The sequence below is a fragment of the Malania oleifera genome, chromosome 5, assembly GCF_029873635.1.
Source record: "Malania oleifera isolate guangnan ecotype guangnan chromosome 5, ASM2987363v1, whole genome shotgun sequence".
Lineage (NCBI taxonomy): Eukaryota > Viridiplantae > Streptophyta > Magnoliopsida > Santalales > Ximeniaceae > Malania > Malania oleifera.
This window is the reverse complement of record NC_080421.1, coordinates 83,791,698-83,815,254: the sequence shown is the minus strand read 5'-3', so window position 1 is coordinate 83,815,254 and position 23,557 is coordinate 83,791,698. Positions and strand designations below refer to the sequence as shown.

Here is a 23,557-nt window from a genome sequence, read left to right as displayed (position 1 = left end):
TATATCTTCGTCGATGAGACAAAGAAGGATGTTCGTTGACAAAGCTAGTTAGTTCATCGACAAATCCACGTTGACATCTTTAAAATCAGATTAGCTATTGATTAGATAAAGCCACTAGATCAGTCAAATTGGTTAGACCAATGGGTCAACCTAGTGGTTGAACTAGTGAATCAATATAATGTTATATATATATATAATTATAATTATTTTTATTTTTAGAATAGAAAAATTAAAAATAATTATAGATACTCTATATTAATTATAAAATATAAATATATAAAATTATTCTTGAATTGCAACAATTGTGCATAGTAAATTAAAAATATAAATTTATTATTAGTTATTAGATTTAGAATTTTCAATTAAGTAAACCTCAAAAAGGGAAAATCCTAAATCTTAAAAAAGAAACCCTTCACTGCCTTAAAAGAAGGAATTTGCTTTAAAAGAGTTAACTTAATCTATTAAGCACTCATATGGTAGGTGGAGGGAAAATTATACAGGAGACCCCTTTTTCACGTATGAGTGTGTGTATATTTCAGATATTAGACGTATGACAAATTGATTTTACATTCGTTAATATCTGATATGTAAAGAGGAGGACCCATTTTTCAGCATGTGTATAATTTAGGAAACAAACACACATACAAATATGGTGGAGTCTTTCCCAATAAGTTCCTCTCATTATTCCTCTCTCTCTCTCTCTCTCTCTCTCTCTCTCTCTCTCTCTCTCTCTCTCTCTCTCGTATTCATAGAAGGAGTTCATGATAAAAAACTCCAACCATCTATCCTTCAAGCTAATTTGATTGTCAAAGAAGTATGAAGGAGTGGAAGTGTAGATTAGAGAGTCAAGGAGGAGAAGCAGTGGGCATTGAAATTTTTTTTGTCAAAAAAGTTGGAAGGAGTGGAAGTGCAGATTTGAGAATCGATGGAGGAGAAGCAGTGGACATTCAAATTTTTTTTGTTTTCTTAAGTAGGTTAGGCTGACTCGAAATCAAATCCTATTTGGTCCAACTCGGAATCGAGCTCAATATGGGTTGATTCACAGCGGTTCTAACCAAGTAGGCCAATTCTTATCCAGATCGCTTCATTTTTTGACCATGGTTCAATTGGACCGGACAAATGACCGAATCCGGTCGGATTGGCCAATCTAATCAGATTTTTACAACCAGGGATATTACTATCATAGTTGTTAGCTTAGTGGCTTTCATTTTGCGGCCCTAAAGTTGTGGAAAATATTTTCTGTTTTTAAATTTTTAGCTATTCAAAGGATTATAAAAATTTTAGTTTATTTTTAAAATTTTCAAGATTAATCATATTGAAAAAGAAGAAAATAAAGAGTTTTCTTGTAATGTACAAAAAAAAAATTATTTGTTTATTTTTAGGTTTTAAAATAATCATAAAAAAAATCAACTTGCTTTTCAATTTTTCAAAATTTATATAAGATAATATTTGAAATCATGGATTTTGGGATTTGAATTTGAATTTGTGTGGATTTAGGAAAAAAAACTCTATATATAATCCACACATTAAAGTTAAGAATCCCAATTTTATGCTCCCATATTCAAAGTAAGATTTAGAAATCTAATTTTTCCTATTTTTCTATATAAATTTGAAAAATTAGAAAAGAATATGATATTTTGTAATTATTTTAAAAAAATTAGAAATAGATATCAAACTATTTTAACAAGTAAATATTGCCAAAATTGTTTGTTATTATTTTATGAAAATATTGTAAAAATAAAAAAATAGGTAAATTTAGAAAACTAAAATAAAAAATAAAAAATAAAAAATAAAAAATATTCTCCACAACTAAACGACCTAATTTTCCATCTGTCTCTCTCTTTAATTTTTTATTGGACAAGAATGCAATGCCACTATTTTTTAATAATTTGAAACTAAACATTTTTTTTTTTATAAATCTAGGGGCATAGATGTGGATTTTGTACGGACTCTGACAAAATATCTAACATCCTATTAAAATTTGGAAATATTTAGTGGATATTGAAAGTGTATGGTTAAAAAAAATATATTCAATGGTATTATAAAAATCAAGAAAATGCTAGAGGATTGGAGAAAAATGACAATAATATTTTTATACAAAAGTAACGGTGATATTCAAAATTATAATAATTACCACGGAATAAAACTTATGAGTCATACGATAAAACCATGAAAAGGGTAATTAAATAAAGAATAAGGTTAGAAATGAGGATCTCAAAGAATCAATTCGGTTTTATACTTGAGAAATCAAAAATAAAAGTTATTTATCTTGTAAGAAGGCTAATGGGAAAATTTAGGAGAAGAGAGATTTAAATATGGTTTTTATTGACCTAGAGACAACCTATGATAGAGTGTCTACGGATCGTGGGTTTTGAAAAAGAAGAGTGTGTAGTAAGTATACTCATGTCATTAAAGATGTGCATGATAAATTAACAACTAATGTTAGGGTTGAAGCAAGAGAATCTAAATAATTTCCTATCACCATATGGGTATATCAAGGTTCTACTTTAAGTTCATTTATTTTCGCTTTATTGATTGATGAACTCATTGGAAATATCCAAAATGTTGTAGATAATAAATATTATTCTATTTGATGAAAGTAGGAGTGGAGTAGAATATAAGTTAGAATTTAAAAAAAGAAGAAGATATTAGAGTCTAAACTTTAGAATAAGTAGAAATACGACAAAATATATAAAATATAACTTCAACCACGAAGAGGAAATATTGGAAATAAGATTAAAATTGATATCAAAAAATTAATATCACCAGTAGATTTCAACACCTTGGATCTATCATGCAAATGATGGGAAATATTTAATAGGAGGTTGGGTAAAGTGAAGAAGTGTTTCAAGTGTATTATATGACCACAAAGTACCCTTAAAATTAAAAAGAAAGTTTATCAGACAGTTATAAGACCAACCATGCTATATTGATCAAAATATTGGACAACTAATAAATAACATATCCTAAAAGTAAAAGTTGTTGAAATATGATTATTAAGGTCGATGAGTAATATAATTTTAAAGTATAAATTAAAGAACAACCATATTCACAATAAGGTAGACATAACACCAATAGAAGATAAATAAGAAAGAGATGACTTAAATGATGTGAACATTTGAAACATATGCCAAGTAGAAGTCCAATGAAGAACTCAATTATTGTTAACGATAATAAAAATGTTAGAGGTCGTAAACTTAAGGCTCTCCTGATTAAATGACCAGGGTTCAAGTCTTTGGGGTTATAGCTTTCCATTTGAGATAATACCTTAGTATTTAAATAAAGAAAGGTAGAGGAGCGGACCCATTATTCCGATAGATTAGTTTAGTATCCAAAGGATCTAAGACATCATCATTTAATAAATAAATAAATAAATAAATAAATAAATAAATAAAAATGGTAGAGGTAGACCTAAAATAACTTGGAATGAGGTATTGAGAAATGATCTAATAGCTTTTAAGCTAGCTAAGGGAAATGTCCTTGATCATTTGAAGTGGAGAAAAAAGATTCATGTGGGACTTGAAGATTCTTATTACTACTGTTGTGTGATACAATATAAAATTGTGTTTGAGTGTTTTCTAAATTCACACATATGCAAATCAAAATTCAAAATTCAAAATTCAAAATTCATACTCCCAAATACTGCATTTTATACTTTTAGAAAATTGAAAAATAATATTTTTTATTATAATTTTGAAATCTTAAAATAAAAATGGAAAATTATTTTTGTAAAACTAAAAAACTTTTGATCTACATTTTAAATAAGAATTTGAAAAATTAAAACGTAAACCAAAAGTTGTATAATTACTTCCAAATGTTGGACAACTAAGAAATATAACTTTGAAGTATAAATTAAGGAACAAACATATTCACAATAAGGTAGACCTAACACCAATAGAAGACAAATAAGAAAGAGATGATTTAAATGATGTGAACATTTGAAACATATGCCAAGTAGAACTCCCACCCTAAATTTTATAACACTCCCAAGTAAATGTTTTGAGTGATCAACAGGGATGAGTACAAATTTTATAACTCTGTAAGCACATATAAGCGTTGGGCTGAAACATGTTTATACTATAACACTATTTTAATACAAGTTTGATTGTTGTTAAACATTACATTAAAATAGCAATTGGCCAAAACAAACTTCTAAAAGCAAGGAATCGCCAGATTGAATTGAAAGGCGGAAAAAAATTTGATCTATAATTCCACCAAGGCTCTAAAAGCCTGCAAGTTTATATTGGGCAATTTCAATTCCCTACACTCCAAATTGCAAATTCTTCCTGGCCTGTTCTTATATTAGCGACTGATTGCCCCATATTGGATTGGCAGTAGGGGCAACCAGTATGTTTCTTGGCCCGTTTTTATATTATTGATCTTCATTCTAACCTTTTGGAGGTCAAATTTAAACCTCAGGCCACAAAGGAATAGGTCTAGCCCAGCTCATTTTCAGCTCGGATGGATCAAACAATTTAAAATTTAAAATGAAAAAGAAAAACAACTTGTTCACACACTAACAGAAGAATGAGACAGAAATAATCCAACTGTTTCTTTGTGCAAGCAGCAAAATAAAACTAGAAGTACAAAGAATTGCTCTCTGTTCATGCTCATGTTTCATTTTCATCATGCACTGCTCATTTCTTGCCAATTGTACCTTCTGTGTCGAGCCTCTAAATAAGAGCTTCTAAAATCCCCACAGATCAACAGAAACAGAAATCCAGATTATGGTTTTTACAACAACGTAGTGGTGAGCAGTAAACCAGTAAGAAGATGCAATCATCCCCCACAAAACAGGGACCAAGAGCCTGAACATGGGCACAATTCTCACAACAAAGGAACAAACAAATGAGGACCTAAATTCTCAGCTGTGTGCAACCAAGAATAGTTCCACGGCACCTTGTCATAGAAGCTACCTGCCGCCAGGTTGGTCTCTCACTTCCAACCATCAGAACCTCAACATCAGACATTGGATTGATGTCCCAGTTCCACCGATCAGGGCCAATAACCCCTCCAATTACGTAAATTTCATCTCTCAAGCCAACCATTGCGAACCCAATTCTATTTCGAAAATCAGATGCTGATCCTACCATCTTCTTTGCCTCTCTGTCCTGCTTAAAAATGAGTCCATGGCTCATCACATATAGCACCCCTTGAACTACTGCCATTGGACCGTGGAGCCAACCATAGTCCTTAACGGTCCATCCAAACCTCACACTCTCCAAGACTTGCACAGTGGACAACCCCTTGTGCAAAACATGCACCTTGCCGTCAATCACCACACCTGCGCATGCTGAATTGTGAGTGTAGTGCAGAGCAGGTATTGAGACCCACACATCCTTCTCAGGGTCATAGATTTCTGCCTGGGAAATTGATTTCCGACAGCTGGTGAATCCACCTGCAACGACAATCTTTCCGTCCAGAACACAGCATGCAAACATAGCACGGGGCACAGGCATTGAGGCCCGCGGTGCCCACAGCCGGATGACAGGATCATATGACCAGACTTCTTCACTTGCAAAGCTCCCATCTTGATCGCCAGTCAAAGGGTCAACAGCATCACTACCACCACCAAGTACAAAAAGCTTTCCAGCAGCAGAGACAACACCAAAGTTGGCAAGGTGCCTGATTTTTGATGGAAGCACAGGCAGAGTGATCCAAAGGTCTCGGATAGGGTCATAAAGCTGCCATAAATTCTCAGGGTCATATGCGCACACGCATAATAGATCCTCTGATGAGCCAACCTCAAGTCTGGCTTTGAATAGTTCAGGGCTCCGAAGGGCAGCTCTCCAGGAATGAGAAACAAGCTCCAATTTGGGATGGAGGTAGTAGGGAACCCGTGCAAGGCACCTGAGGGCAACCGCGTCAGGAAGACCATCAATCAGTCCAGACATAATAGTTATACTAACATTCACTTCAGATGCCCTATACTGCTATGCTGGAGACAGTATCGGCCAATGCAATCTGAAACATCAAAGACAAGTGTATGAAGGAAGTCCTTGAACATCAAGTTGACAAATCAATTAATGCATATGTGAACATCCATCAAATGACACAATGCTTTAATTTTCCATAAAATCAAAGTATTTGAAGGAATGAAATTGTTCTCTAGATTTAGCCATCGTAAATTAAAAAAAAAAAAAATGCAGCAGTTGGTCATCACAACAAATAATGCTAAACAAATCTGAAAAATCTTTACTTCTTAAATCCTAAAAGGATATCTTATAAATGCATTAAAATTTACAAAAAAGTGTGTGTGTGTATATGTGTGTGTGTGTGTGTGAGAGAGAGAGAGAGAGAGAGAGAGAGAGAGAGAGAGATTCAACTATTTCGTCAAACAATAACATGATTACAGTTGGGGATATGCATCTCCTAAATTTATTTATTTCTTTATTCTACACTCCATAGCAGTGTTCAAACATCAGTATCTTTTTACCGTCAAAGCAAAGAATCACAAACAAAGATAATGATTCAATTTCAGATTATAACGGTAATGATTTCCACGCTTTGCCTAAATGTCTGTGTGATTTGTATGATCAAATTAGAAATACAAAGATGACAGTCAAGTTTCTTCATTTATATTTTCAATACCATTTTCATTATTTATATTAATATTTATCATTTTAAAAGGAAAGACGTACTCAAAAACTTATGAGAAGAAAAAGGAAAAATGGGGTGGGGAAGGAGGAGGGGGTGTTGGATTTCAATCATATTATTTGGTTCATGAAAGACAATGAGATTGAATTGAAAGGTGTGTGTTTCTTACAGAGTTAAATAAATTACTAGGCAGAGAAAAGGTTTAGGAAAAAAAAAGGCCTGTTTGGTTGCAGAAAACATATTTCAATTTTATCTAAATTTATTTCTTTCTTTATCCTAAACGCTCCATACCCGCATTCAAACACTGGTACCCAGAGAGAATTCCGACCTTCAAAGCAGAGTCACAGACAACTTCCCAATTCAGTTTCAGACTATAACAATAATGACTTCCATAGCTTGCCTACTTGTCTGTGATTTGCACGATCAGATCAGAAAAATGAAGACCACACTCAAGTTTCTCCATTTATATTCTTCAGTATAATTTTCATTATTAACATTAATATTATCTTCTAAAAAAGAATGATGTACACAAGATCTTATGATAAATGAAAGGAATTTTTTTTTTGAGGGAGGATCATGTCCAAGAATAGAGACTGGAGGGATATATTGAAAACTTGAAAGACAATGTGATGTAGGATAGTAAGATAAATAGAAACACAGAGAGGATTGAGGGAGAGAAATGGAAAAGAGAAGAGTGAGTGGGCTGGCATCAAAGAGAGAGAGAGAGAGGAAATTGTTCTGGAACTCAAATGAAGGTCTTGTACAACTCGCAAACCAAAGTATTTGTAATAACAACAAGTAAAACACATAATTATATAAAAACCTCAACATATCAGGAAACTACAAAACCTAAAAGAATATCTAATGCAAGCATGATTTCCTAAATCTATGCCTAAAATAAGTATAGTGAATAGGCAGCCTAAATTACGTAGAGGTCCTCCATTACAATGAGATTGAGGAAAGGTGTGCGAGTATTTCTTCATGAGCTAAATAAATTACTAGGTAGAAATAAGTTCAGTAAAGATAACAACCTGTTTAGATGTGGAGAACATTCTCTTTTTTCTTTTTCTTTTTTGCTTTTTTTATTTTTTCTAATTTCCATCTCCATTTCAAAATTTTATTTTCCTATTAATAAAATTAAAACACAATGAACGTGTTCCTTTGTTGAAATTGAAAAATTATTTCTTAATGGAGTAAAATGTGAAGATGCGTTGGTAGCATGTAATGGTGGCTGCAGCTGGTGGCAAAGACGGTAGTATGTGGTGATGGCAACAGCAGAGGTGGTGGTGATGATGACAATGGCGGCAGGTTATTGTTGTTGTGGTGACGGTGGCGGTCGTGATGGCAGTTGCAGGCAACAGTGGCAGTGGTAGGTAGAAGCAATGGACGGTTGTGGAGGCAACTGCAATGATTGTAACAGTGGTAGGTAGTGGGCAATGGGCGGCTATGATGACAACAACAATAATTGAGCCGGTGGCAGTGGCAGCAATGATACCAGGTTATAATCGTCATGACAGCAATGACTACTAGTGGTTGCAGTGATGGCAACAGTGGTGGAAAGGAGTTGTGAAGACAGCAGTAACAGTGATGATGACAGCAGCAGATGGTGGCGGTGATGGTGGTGGAAGCAGCAGGTAGTGGTCGTGGAGGTTTGTGATGGAATAAATTTGAGAAAGCTGGAAATCTGGAGAACATTAAAATGATGTTCGCCAGAGTCAGTACAAACTTGAAGAAATGGAAACAGTTGTTTTCCATTTGGATATATATATATATATATTGTTGGTTCACAACTTAATAGCTAAAGCTTTTAGGTAAAGTCGTAATCTAACATGGTATCAGAGCTGGTTACCAATAGGTCTTGGGTTTTAATCTACTTGCCTGCATTTATTGTGTAGGGGTTAAAAAATTATTTATTCCTAGTAATAGGTGTTATTTATTGTGTTTATATCTCTTGATATACATTATTGACCCACAACCTAATAGCTTATGCTTTTAGGTAAAGTGGTAGTCTAACATACACACACACATGAACACAAATTGTCATTTATTTGTTAACCTTTTACCACATGTTGGGTTTCTATTAGGATAAAATGCAATGCAAAATTGTACCGAGTTTCATCAAAAACCTATACAAATCCAAATTTAAGGCTTAAAATTCACGCTCCCATGTAGACTTAATTTCGTTCCGATGAAAAATAAACTTCATTAAAGAAAGAGGTAAAGAATACAAGAAACATAGAACTAGAAATTCCAAATAAAACAAGAAAAAACAGTTTCAAGCGGCAGCACTTCAATCAATTTGCAAGTTAAACGAAGCCCCAAAACATCCCCAAGGCAAACACCCAACTCCACAAATTTGTACCTTTCTTCACAAATTTGATTTTTTCTTAATTTTCAATCATATTTGAATAAATTTTCATGCTTAATAGTCTTTGAGATAGAGAGAACATAGACACAGAGTCTGATTTCTTTCTTATTTTCTTTTCTTTTTCCTTTTCTATCACAAAATTCTCGAATCAGACGGCATACAAAAGAATAAAGAGAAAAATGAAAATAGTAAGCCTTAAAGATTTGAAGGCATTCCCCATTGAGGCCTCAAGAGTAAGGGAGGAAACAACATAACCTGCATAACTAAAGCATGACACATGCACAAATCTTGAGTTGATAAGGTAAAAGCAATATAACAAAATTTCCCTTTTAAAAAAACATTCAATCAAAAAACTCTCCAACCAAATGCAGAATTACCAAAAGTGCAACATTGAGTACTAAACTAAACACCTTACCAAACCAAAAAAAAAAAAAAATGACTAGAACTGACTAATCCTCAAATTCTCGAGAAACTGAACACCACCATTCTTGAACAACTTGGAGCTGGGCCTTATTTTCACACTATTATGGAAATGACAAAACAAAGTGAAATACACATAGCATTCCCTAAACATTTCAAACGTACTCCACTATCCCTTGAGATTTACTGATTATATCACTTACCTTCCGTCGAAGGGCCAACAAAGTCAGTGCAGAATGTGCTGAAATCTGTAATGCTGCTTTTTTTTTTTTTCAATAGCAAAAGAAATTTCATTAATTGGGAAAGAATTTACAAGGAGGGAGAACAAGACATCTCCAAAAAAAAAAATCTGGAACAAACCAGAAAAAATAAAATAAAATAAAAACAACAAAAATTAGAAATCAAGCCAACCAGTTCTTCCTATCCCTATTTAAATCTTGAAAGCTAGCTTCCCTGAAAATTCCAATGTCTGTAATGTAGTTTTTAATTACCATTAATTTTCTTATTGACTTGTTGACTACAAAGGATATTTGAAAAGGATACGTTATTATAGTAATTATGTGGGGGAGTGAGGATATTTTTCCTTCACATTCTACTATTGTTAATATATATAAAGCACTGGAGTTTCACGTAAGCTCCCAGAGACTGCCAACTGGGTCATCTACCTCTAATCTCTTCTAGGAGGAACTCAATATCTACCAACTAGTTAGTCCCAACATTGAGATGATTAAGAGGCAATGCCCTGAGTTATTGGCTGCCAAGTTTTGTCAGTTTGATTTTGAGCTTCAACCCATCAGTGATCCATCAGATTATTGCCAACAAATTCATACCATCCATGAATGAAGCATATGCTAGAATTCAATGGATCACCAAAGACAACTCTTGGTCCTTTTCTCAAGCTTCTTCCTGTGATAGTTCAGCCATGGTTGGCATAGTCTCCAACTGCAGTATGGGATGTTGAAGCACGATGACAAGGTTGGGATGGCAATTGTGGCAGATGTAGTGCATCAGCATAAGGAGTTTGCTGTGGCAATTCTCACAATTGCACACATTGTGACAAGGAAAAACCATAGTGTTGATCACTGTTAGGATCTCCATTGGGAAACCAATTTTGGGCCAATAAATATCTTTGTCAAAGGTGATTCTCTTGTTGACACTTTGAATGCATGTAGGGCCAATCTGCGGCAGAGTTGAGTACATCATCCACCACAAGAGTATAACAATCTTGTATGACTCCAAACTCAATCTTGTAGGTTCAACCAGGCTTCTTGACTCTTCATGCTCCTCACTTCAAGTTATTGATTCTAGTGCCTCCTCCTATGACACGTAGTCCTAATATAATTTAGGGATCATTTGAAACTATAGAAAAGTATTTTTATGAAAAAAGTACTTATCTAAAATTAGTCTGGGATTACTTTTCTGAGAAAAATACTTTTTCAAAAAAATATTTTTTTCCTAAAAAAACGTAGTTCGGAAAAGTATTTAGTTAAGTACAGACCAAATAGTACTTATTGACAAAGTACTTAAAATTTAAATACTTTTCATAATAAGTACTTATTTTTTAAGACATTACAAACAGGGGCTTAGCCTTGAAACCCACTCCTTTACACTCTTAAGTTCACAGCTACATACGTTTATGGTTGTGCAATATTCTTTCATTGCCTTCTATTCCTCTTTCATCCATATTATATTATGTGCTTAAATTTCCATTGAATCTGTTATTAGATGATCAATTAACAAAAGTTGCTCCATAGCCTTCTTTCCTCATCATTATGTTATTTAGGATCTACAAAGAAAGAAGAAATTGGTGGAGAGTTTGAGGATGGCATGTACTATTCAATGGCATTCGTGACAAATTCAGTTCTTGTCATATAGCTTACTCAATTTCTACTCATGGTGTTTCTATATAGAAATGGAACACTCATTTGGGCCATCCCGTTTTCGAGTCTATTTCTTGTTTCGAGTGTTTTGTGTATTAATTAGGAAAGCACCTTAGAACTTGTTTTCTATCCAGAGTCAAGTCCGGTCGCAAATCATTATTTTTTTCTCATTCATTCACATATCTTGGAGTTTTTGTAGAGTCAAGAATTTGACAAGTTATCAATATTGTGTTCTTTGGGGATGATTTTTCATATATGACTACATGTATGTTTTTCATTTGAGGAACTTTTGGTTTTTTTTTTGGGAGGGGCAATGCCCCAATCAGCTACCACCATTACTTTGGTGTGTTTTTGTACCAGCTTACTACCTATCCACCACCAACACACACACACAAAAACACACACACACACACATATAAAGAGAGAGAGAGATCTATTCTAACAAGAAAAGGAATGAAAATGGCAGCTGATCTGGAATGAGTTTGCGTTAATTTTGATATTAACCTGCTTCTCATCAACAATACTGCAATTAGAAAGGCTTTTCGATAATGTGTTTTAAGTTTCATTACCACAATTTCATTTTTCAAGTGACTTTAAATTTTGGATTGTTGAATTTGAAGGGGCTTGCATCAACCAGCAAATATCAGATATTACTGTGCGTAAATGTTTTTAGTTTATGAGAACAAAATTACCAGAATGTTGACTCTTGAGTGAGGGAATTATTACAACATTTCTAGTATAAGCCTACCATCAATTTCTAGAAGATATGCGCACATATCATCCGTCCAATACAATACAAGGTCTTATGACCTAATCCACTGTAAAATTCTTCAAGACTTCATTTTCTTTTTCTCGTTTCTTCTTTATTTTATTGAGTTTTGAGGGTTAGAAACAAGATTTCCTACAGGATCAACAAGATTTTTGCAGTAAAAACAAAGATTGAAACTTGAAATCAATATTTGTGTAAGCCATTGCTCTAGAAAACAATGTATATAGCACATGTAAAGTGATCTCCTTTTTTCCCCCAATTTAATTTCTTCTTGATTTATGTTAGAAAAGATCTTTCTAACCTTGATAAACAATCTTTGAAAGTCGGATCCAATCTTTTGAAGCAAGCTTCATCAAGATTTGTCTTCATGAGATCTTAGGGAAGAATACCTGCACTCTCTCAAGTGTTTTTCTTTTGTATTTTTTTTCTTGTTCCTATATTTTACAAACTTTCTAGTTTCTATTTTTTTTTTTTTTAATTTAAACGTTTTTTTTTTGCTTCATAATCTTTCCCACCGTTTCCCATTTTAATATCTCCTTCCTCATAATCTAAATTTGCACTATAAAATTTACTTGGTCCAAGTACCAACGTACCACTTACAAACTACAAGTATATTCTGAAGCTATTTTTTTCCCATTTTTCTTCTTGATTCAATATGATTATGAGTTATAACTAGTATTTGCTACTTATAAGCCATTTTTATTCTTGATTCTACATTAGCTAGACAAAATATTTTTATAGAATCAGTAAAATGAATTTTATGAAGTTAATATTTTTCTGTTTTCATGTTTATTTCTGTCATTAACTCGATAATTTATGTGGAAGAAATTATAAGATGATAAAAAACTCTGTGAATTCTACTCATGAAATATGATTTCATTACAACATGTATTGTTCCATTCCATCCATGTAAAATTGTAAACCCTGTTAGCCTTCTTCCTCTTTTCCTTCCTTCTAAAGGTTTTTTCCTCTAGTTTGTGTTGAATTTTGAAGACAGGAGTATAAAGCTTGAGGATGCGTCATAGTTGCAAGACTAGGGTTGTGGGGGAGGGGATTCAAGTAATATTGTGTGGAAATTTGCTACAATTGTGGATGGAAATAGGCATAGCATGTCCTCTGCAAGTTATTTGGTAAAAATATTTATAAAGAGAAGGACATTATTAAAGCACACTTGATTTTTGGAACAAGGGGTACGGTTGAGATGTCCTAGCGGCTAGCATTCTAAAATTAGGGCAAATATGATGCAAAATCAAATAAGCAGAAAAGAGAGAGGCAGCAAATATGAAAACAGTTGGAAAAAAGCAAACAAAGATAATATTTTATAATGAGGACAAGAGGATCATTTAATTAGGGAAGATGTTCACAGAATCATAAGATAATAATTGCAAGAAGGCAAAATTTACGAAAATTTTGAAAATGGGAAGACATGCCAAGATTTAGAGTTGCAAGTGGGCATCACTATGATAAGGAGTAGTGTTAGTGCAAGCAACAAAGGATGTGGTAAGAATAGCTTGTGGGGCACTTCTTGACATAGGTGCTCAGTGCTCTTGAAAGTTGGCATGATTAGATAAACCCTACACTTATATGCTAGGTAAAGGGCAATGAATCATGAACTTCAAAGAAGTAAAAGGCAGTCTTGAATAAAAAATAAAATTAAAAAAAAACTCATAAACTGTTGAGTAAAAAGCTTGGGTATGTAGTATCTAGCTTTTTAATCTACAGACATATTTCTGCAAATGTAGCAGATTCTCCTTGATTTCTAAGCATGCTAAACCCTACCATACAGGTTCTGAAAGGAGTCAAAATGCCTACTCATTATTAAGTCTCAAATGTTTATCTTACTAACAAATTTAACATTCAGATTAGAATATTTTTGGGGGACCATGGAAGGAAGAGGAGTAATCATAATGAGTGATGGCTAGTCAAGTCCTGTAAGAAAACATATAATTGTTCTCTTCATTTATAGCGATCTAGGCTCAGTGTTTTATAAGACTATTGATGCATTGGATGTTCCTTCTACAGATGGAGAGTTGCTTGTCTTCTAAGATTTCATTAGGGAGGAAATTGGAGAGCACAATGTTATCCAAGTTCTGACAAATAATTAGGCAACAATGACGATTGGGGGAGGGCTAATAATGCAGAAGAGGAAGCATATTTACTGAGCACATATTTACCGGGATCACAATGCATTTCAGGTCGTGATACAAGTACAGGAACAGGACATGCTACTTTACACATATGCAATACCATGAGGTAGGCTTAGTAGGTGTGCCATTTTGAAATATGGTACACTTCAAGTAAGCAGATCTGCTCAACTAAAGGATGGCTTACTCATATTATTGAGGATTTCCATGCAGAAACAAAATTACGGTCAGGTTTGGATTTATAATACAAATTTGGATGAACGTTTGCCAGAGTAAGCTATGCAGATTTTTTGTTTATTCTTACATATTGTTAATAATAGGAAAAGTAGAAATAAGATAGAATATATGAAATATAATTTCAGTCATAGTAGCAGGAATATTGGAGAAAAAATTAAACTTAATGGTCAAGAAATCAATAGCATTAGTAGATTTTGATAGCTTGGATCTATTAAAGCAAGTTGGGTTAAATGAAGAAGTGTTTCAAGAGTACTATGTGATTGTATAATACCCTTAAATTTAAAAGGGTAGTTCTATAGGATGGTTGTAAGACCAACTACATTAATTGGATCAAAATTTTGAACAACTAAAAATACAACGTATTCAAAAAATAAAAGTAACCAAGATGAGAATGCTAAGGTGAATGAGAGTTATAATGTCAAAAGATAAATTAAGGAATGAACATATTTGCGGTAAGTTAGTCATAGCTCCTATAGACTATAAGATAAAGGAGGGACTCCTTAGATAGTTTGGGCATGTGCAACATAGGCCAAATAGTGCACTCTAAGGAGAAGTGATCTAGTTACTATGAGGGGCAGAAGAAGGCGTAAGGGTCATGGTTTTAAATCCCGGTTGCGGGTAGCGTAACGTAATGGTAATGGGAAGCAGGAGTAGCAGATGTTACATAACGGAAAGCGGGTGTAACGGCCGTGAATTTTTTTGAACCATGCACAACCTTGTGCATATTAGCGTATTTGAGCATATTAGCGCATTTGCATGTTTAAAGCTTTTAGCCCTTCTTAGAAATAGTTTTAGTGTATTTTGGATCATTTAGAGTAACTAAGTTCTTTGGTAAGGGCAACAAGTTTAAATTTGTTTTAAACCACCATTAATAGAAAAATTACGTGTGTGTGTGCATTTATACTTCTCATTGTTCTTATCTGTGATAAATTCTTATGTGTGCTAAATTAATTAATAGAACAAAATACATTATACACTCCATTAATCTATGAGACACAAGACATACAAATAATACAAATATAAAATAGCTAGAAAAGAAAGATGGTTGAACTTGAAAAATATAGAACATAAATATCACATTACTAATATTATCAAAATGAAATATTTTCCTAATTAGTATTTTCAAATTGTTAATTAATGCATCTATGTGAGTATTTAAAGAAATAGTAAACTTTGTATCATTGTCATCCTCATTATAATCTTTTCCCCCTCTCGACACATGGTATATTGAGAATGATTTATACGAGGAAAAAAGTGGGAAGAAAAAGTAAAAAATAAAATAATTTTTTTGGTGTAACAGTCTTGTAGCGGTTACATAATGGCTGTAGCAGCCTTTACGTAATGGTCGTGGTCCATAACGGCCGTGATTTTTCTTCACACCGATTTCGCGGTGTGTAACGGTATCGGCAACCCAAAAAACCGTTATGTAACAGCGTTACGTAACGGTCGCGGCATTTATTTAAAACCATAGTAAGGGTAGACCTAAAATAACTTGGAATGAGATAGTGATTAAGGGTCTAGTAGTCCTAAATTTGTCAAAGGAAATTTCCTATGATCATGTAAAAATTGGCAAAAAAAAATTCATGCAGCCAACTCCACCAAGTAGGACTTAAGGCTTGGCTTCTTGTTGTTATTTAGCTTAAGGGCTATTAAGTCCTCCCTCACTATCTCATTCCAAGTTATTTTAGGTCTACCCCCACCCTTCTTAATATTAGAAACAATAACTCGCTTCTCCTCATAGGTGCGTTGTTTGGCCTTCATTTCAAATGCCCAAAATATCTAAGCCGCCTCTCCCTAATCTTGTCTTCAACTAGTGTTGTGCTTAGTTTATTGCAAATATGTTTGTTCCTTAATTTATCTTTTAATGTTATACCACTCATCCATCTTAACATTTGCATTTTGGAAACTTTTATTTTTTGTACATGCAGTTTCTTAGTTGCCCAACATCTGATCCTCGCAAAGCAAGGAGCCTTGTGGCCTGAGACGCCATTCTTTTAGAGCATGGCTAGCCTTTATAGCCGTCTTATAGAACTTTCCTTTTAATTTTAAGGAAAATATAGAATCACACAACATGCTTAAAGCACTCCTCTATTTTACTTGACCTGCTTTAACTCTATGCAATACATCCTCTTCAATTTATGCTTCCACTTGCATAATAGATCCAATAGCCACTAACCACAACCACCCAAATTAAGCTTTAATCCTACACTAACTCAAAAACCAGTAAAATGGTAAGAATATACAAAGAGAAGATCTATCACTAGCAAATTGCAAATGCAAAGCAATCATATCATCATTTGCCACATACTGGCCCTAAACTACACCCCTATCCACCGCCCTATAATCTTCCTCCTCAAAACATAAGCAACATGGATAAGGACAAAAGGAGCCAATAGATCCCCTTGCCTCAACCCCTAGAAACTAAAAAACAACTCTTGGGCACTCCATTGAAAATTAATAAAAAAGAGGGAGAAAAAAACACAATTACTAGATTAATTGAATTTAATACTTTGTATAAATAGATGATGAAGGAACGTGAAATGCTTTAGATTTAATAATGCAACTGAATTGTGGAATGGCAATTAAGCACCTAAGTTCCAAGAAATTCTTAAAAAAGTACTAAGCCAAACAACAACCGTTTCAAATTGTGAGTGCAACTGTAGTACATCTAGTCTTATTATTCTCACAAAGACATCGAATAGGTGGAAGTATGCAAAAATTGAAAAATCAATATATTGCCATCACAATATGAAATTGAACTTAGACATTCCACTTGAATGGCCCAAGAAATGGAAATGGATTTAACCCCATTAACCTTGATTATACTTCTTAAGTAAGATAACCCATTGGCTCCATGGTTGGAGGAAAGGAAGGCACTTGTATTGACAGACGAGCCACAAGACAATTCTAATGGGTTAGAGACTAATGACACTCAAGATGTTATTTGTGGCAAATCTCTTCCTCGTACGACACCTAGGCATTGATGATGTCAAGCCATTAAACAAGTAGAAACTCTAGTACATCTGCAAATCAAAGAATACGACAGCCTTGGATGGTGTAAGGTGGTGGTGGCAGTTGTGAAGGCTAGCAAACCAAGCCCACATTTGCTTTTGGATGAGATTATGGATCAAATGCTTTTCTTCATGACTTTGATCTTGGTGTGCTTCCATCTCCGCCTCAATGGTTGTAGCGTTCATCCCAAACTAATGATCTAGGACATGTGGTAGCGGTCAATGAAGAAGAAGTTTGTAGGAACCACCAAATTTCTCAAGAGCCCTATGATATCACAAAGTTTTTCAATCTTTGTTATTGGGAGTCATCTTCTCAAAGAAGTGACTGACAATAGCAGAAGCCAAAACCCACATCAGCAATATCCATTCCCTCCACATCTACAGTATTTTCATCCACAATCCCCATGGCATTATCCACACTATTATCTTGGCTATCCCATTCTAGCATATGCTTACTCTAAACCCCCAACCTCAATAATCTGTCTTTACCAACCTCTCCATAACCTTCTTAACCACCACTATCCTAACACAATTTCAAGGAGGATATAATTAACCACACATTTGAAGAAATTGAAGTTGGCCCTAGTACTAGCTCTCAAATTCAAAATGATGAAAGAGATGGAGGTTATGAGGATTCTACATGTAATATTGCATGATATTGACGAGAGAGAGAGAGTCCTAAGCCTATAATGAACATGTCTTATGCGCTTATGGGATTTTACCATGTTTTATGCGCTATCTGTTTATGTTTACACGATTTACGTGTTAATGTGATTTTGGTGCAAAGTATGAATTATAAAGGCATGCTCCGAAGCATCAAGTTATGAATTATCAACATGCAAATGATGTTTATTTGTTATTACATTTAAGATTTCTAAGTTTAAATTGCATCTGTAATCAAAAGAAATCAATATTGGGCTTTTCTCACCAATAGCCAATAAGAAAATCAAAGTAATGTTCAATAGTTATAGTATATGTTTCATACAGGTTGATTAAAATTAATTAAAGCTCATTTAAAACATTGGTAGTGCAGGTTTTGGGATCCTAACATGTGAAATAGTGTGTTCCCTACAAGTGTGCTAGAGCAACAAGCAAAACTCACAGACACATCAACCACTGCCCTTAACATAACTTCAGTGATGGCTGCAATGTGTCCGTTATGTGGACCATCATTAATTGATTTGGCTGAAATTTTTCTAGTTAAAAGGTTGTGCATCAACTAGTTACTGAAATTTTATTTTTTACGGTATCTTGATGATATAAAACAATCAGAGATGGTATTAGTGTCCAGATTTTTTTGCAAAAAAAAAATTTCTTTCTAAATTGATATGTTATGCTTCACATAAAATAAACCATAATCTCTCTCAGATGTGATACTTCATGTTAATAAGGATAGTGAAATTATTTCCTTGCATTAAAGAGAAATGAAATGAACCCACAACAGTGGGTGGACTGTATTCAAACAAAATCAGTAGATGTGTACAAGTTAATTCGATTTTCATGTCACCAAAATTTGACCCATTAAACAATCACTTGGTCACCAGCCTTTAGATTTAAATGGACACGTAACAATGGTTTAATACTCTTCCTAGAGTGCTAGTCCTCCCTTTCTCAACACAAATTTTGAATAAAAAGGCAGTTTGTCCAGAGATTTTAACACTAAACCCTGAGGCAATAATAACTCTAATACTACATTGATCAACCACTAGATTTAAAAGCAGAGGACATCAAACTGAAAAGTAAACTGGGTAACTGAATGCCCTTCTGCATGCAACAAATGAACAAAAAAGCTATCAGCTTCACAGGTGTTAATATTGGAGTAGCATAGTGTGATCATGAATTCAAATGCCACACAGAAGTCAGAAATTTGAAATCAATCCTAGACAACAATTCGCATCCCAAATAAAAGAAACTGACAATCTGTGTAAGAGATAAGTTCCACATTAACCAGAAACATAAAAATTAATTAATTAATTAATAAATCAGACCCGAAATTTTTAGCTAGGTAATTAAGAGAAATCAAGGTCTCTACAGTTTAATTATGAAGCTCTCACCAATTTTAAGGGTAAATAAAAACCACAGAAGGCGAGGTCCATGAAAAAACAATAAGGATGCCATGAGGACAGCAAATCAAGGAATAGTCAGCGACAATTTTTTTTTTTAAATATACATATATATACATCAGCAAACCCGACAAGTGCAAGAAACCAAATCAAGAACCACCATTGGAGAAAGAATAATTAAGCTTATCCTCCAGTTTCAAAAAAGTATACACACACGCGCGCACGCATACGCATATATAAATTTAGTGAGCAGATAATTTCATCATGTGTGATAAAAAAACATCACACAAATAGTACATAGAGAAAAAGTGAATTAAATGGAAATAAGGTATATCCCCTCCCCAAACCCCAACAATATCCACCCAAATAAGAAGAAAGCAAAAGTGAATGCATCCATGCACAACTGAGCAACTGCACTAAGACAGCTTCTGCTGTCAGAAAGTAGAAACTCTTTGAAGGCTGAAAAAATCTCAAGATATTACAAGATCATAAGGCATGGTCTGTACCCTAATGGCTGATGAAAACAAACCCAAAGAACTGCAGGAAAGAACAACATTCATTTGTTGTGAAAATTGTCTGATCCTTGTAAAAAAGAAGCTGTTAGACAGAGAAAGCTAATCCTGGGTGTTTGATAAAAAAAGGGTAGTAGACATATATAAATGTTTAAAATGACTAAAATGGATGTCATTTTAAGAAATATAATTAACATGTGGAGAATTTTATAACAATTAAAATAAATTAAAAAAGACACCCATGGAATAGAATAATCTGTTAGAGAACAAAAAAAAAGCCTAGCTTTTAACTTTCAAAAGTTCCGAATTTGTAACTCTTGTAAGTTCCAACAAAGATAAAAGCTAAAAAATAAATCTACGAAACATGTTATACTCAATTTTTAATTTTTATGAAGAGTAGTTCACCCAAGAAAGGGGGTCAAACTCACCTTAAAAATAAATGAAACCATTTAACAAAATACTCAAGAATATGGACTGCAAGAAGGCACAATGGTGATAGGATTTGAGCCTACTATGCCGAGACCAGACTTCAAATTTATGCAAGAATGATTAAGCTGAGATAGAGAAGGCACCACATAATACCAAAATGAAACCCAATAAGCGAGTGTCCCATATATACGGTAGCCAAAATAAAATTTGGCTTTAAGCAGTTAACAATGTTGGGCATTTATGACGACGTGTTCTGGTGTCCATCACATGTAATCAAAACTGACAAACAGGCAGGAAGCGCAGAATCATTTGGTATCCAATCGTATAGTCAAAGATCAACAGCCATCACACCCAAATTGTAACCAAATCTCTTAAGTCTTGAACAATATATACATGCATTTCTAAATATACAACACCAAAATCAAAAAGACTAAAAAGCAACAAAAAAGACTAGATTTCATCTTACTGCCCAAAGTCGATTACATCAAAATCAAAACATAACAACAACCTCATCTTGAATTCGTTAACCAGTTCATAATCAACCACGCTAAATCAAAACACAAAGACCCCACAAACAAATTAAAACCCTAACATTACCAATTAAAGAAGCACAGTAAAACAGAAACAACAACAATATAATTCCTTCAGGTTTAGCTCAAAACCCACTTCGAAGTCCACATAAGTAACAATGGGTTTTCCGCAATATCCAAATTAAATCATCGCATAGAGAAATTTTCACAGATTAACGCCCAATAAAGAGTGGGAAAGAGAAAGAAAGGGAAGAACTTACCTGGAAATAGGTTCGGCAACAGCCAGGATTCGCGCCCCGTATGTTTAGATTTCCGATAGAGGGAGGAGAAGAAATTCAGAGAGGGGAAGGCAACGGCAGTAGCGTTGGATTGCCTGCGAAGAAATGTGTGGAGCTTTTGAAAGCAAACGCTGTATTTACCAAGACAAAAGAACAACGTGGAAGAGATGTTTTCTTTATCTGAGCGTTACAGATGGGCTTAACCTACGGTCCTACGCGTACCCGAAGACCAAAATACGCAATGGGGGATATTCTCTCGTGCGTATTGCGATGACATTTTCGCCATTGTAGGCACGTGTGGAGCACGTGATCCCAACCCCACTTCTCATTGATGGATCGTCAGTAGTCGTAGGACGCGGACACCGCGGATGGGACCGGGGATGAGACGTGGGCGCAGGGGTGTCAACTGGCCGGCTTGCCTGTAATTAAAATATTTTGAATAAGAGAAAAATATATTAAAAATCATATAAAATAAAATAATTTACAAGTGAAATAACTATTGTTTAGAATAAAATAAAATATAATAAGTGTGTAATAAAGAAGTTACTTGTGTATAATTTTATATGATTTTATTCAAGATAGAATGAAAATAGATATTTGGTAAAATTTTAAAATAGTTTTTTTTTCTATTTTATTTTTATAGATTAACAAAAACAATTTACATCATCATTTGCTTTTTTATAATATTTTTTCTTTATTTTTTTGTAAATCGTAACTTTTTATAGTACAACTATTTTATTTATGAATAGAGCTTTTGAAACCAACGACTTGGTCTACAAATATGGACATTCTTTAGAATAAAATACGGTATTTGATAATAACTATTTTTTATATATTTTATGTTATAGATTAATAAAAAAATTATATTATCGTTTGCCAAATGTGATATCCTTATGTGTGTGTGTGTATAAAAGAAGGTAAGCATCATGTATTAGACAGGGGAAATCATCAAACAATAAAGGTGTAAACAAAGAGGGCCCCCATAAAAAAGAATAAGAAACATACAAAATGGAAATAGAAAATAAGACTAAAATAATTTTTTATTTCAAACCCTCCACAAATTGCAAATGCATGCTACAAATGTGATATTACAAAGATTAATAATAGTGTTAAGTTTTAGTTTCCTAATTCTTTTAATTTCCTTGTCCCCTCTCCTAAGCAACCTAAGGCAATTGAGGTTTTCACATAGACCAACCCAAAGAAATAACACAGGACTAGCATTCAGAGAACAAATGGATGGTTCCTGGATCCAAGATCTTTTTTATAAAGACAATAAACAGTGGGTTTCCCTATTTAGATTAATCCATAGTTTTCAATTTTTCCTAAGTAACCACCAAAATAACAAAATCAAGTCTAGATTTTGCTATTTTTAAACCAAACAATCCTAGCCTAAGGATAGAATCAAACTTTTAGTTTTAACATAATCCCAAGCTTGATGAACACACAATCAGGAGAGGAAGGAGAAAGGAATTATTACATTAAAAGAATCTATCTTTGTGACGCCCTAATTTTTCATACAAATTTTTCTTTTCAATAATAATCAAATCATCTGCCAAATCACAAGCTCTTATACCATTTCAAACATAAACCGATCCGAAATGGGTGTCGAGTAAATAGTCGATCTCATATAAACAATCATAACAGCGGAAGTCAATATTTACAAACCATTCAGAATACAAATAACCAAAGTTTTATACATTCATACACATCCCCAAAAAATTCATAACATACTCTATGGAATCATACATCCCTAATACAAGACACTTACCTTGTCTACCAAGGTATCGACTCCCCTCTATCTCGGAGTTCTATCCCCTAGTCTGTCATGGTTACCTAAAATGTTTAGATATTTGGGTGAGACACCTTTCAGTAAGACGAAATAAATTATCTACAGTGTGTGACAGTATAAGTTTAGTTATATCATAATATACTCATTTAAGTGATACATCATCTGAGAAAATATATCGATATGTACTCACAATCTTATAGATATAAAATATAATTTCATAAGCTATGTTACCATTTCTTATACTTACACATATACAATCAATATTTATCAGCGAAAGTTCTCGAGGATATGGGAGATTACACGCCAATACATGTAGCACTCCTCTACTCTGATATCGTTTGTAACCTTACCCAATTAACTCGGGTGTGGTTACAACTGATACTTATCAGGGCACTCACCTTACTTAGTAAGCTCTCAGGATGAGAGTTTTACTTCGTTTTAATTATTTATGCAATTAAACTCACACTCTTTCATTTCTTATTTTCATTTCACAAACTAGCTCATGAGTGTCCACCAGTAACAAATACACA

General features: G+C 33.7%; 1 protein-coding gene across 1 annotated transcript; it reads right to left on the bottom strand.

Annotated features, from left to right (window-relative positions):
• Nucleotides 1-4,462: 4,462 nt before the first annotated feature.
• On the bottom strand, nt 4,463-21,501 carry LOC131155515 (F-box/kelch-repeat protein SKIP30). Its single transcript, XM_058108718.1, has 2 exons — nt 21,221-21,501; nt 4,463-5,964 (listed from the first exon to the last, which is right to left on the bottom strand). Exon 2 carries the CDS (start codon nt 5,892-5,894, stop codon nt 4,857-4,859), a length of 1,038 nt encoding a protein of 345 aa, XP_057964701.1. The 5' UTR covers nt 5,895-5,964; nt 21,221-21,501; the 3' UTR covers nt 4,463-4,856.
• Between the last annotated feature and the right edge of the window lie 2,056 nt (nt 21,502-23,557).

Bases quoted from the DNA above. Each gene is read 5' to 3' on its own strand.
- LOC131155515 (XM_058108718.1), bottom strand. From the start codon at position 5,894: ATGTCTGGACTGATTGATGGTCTTCCTGACGCGGTTGCCCTCAGGTGC.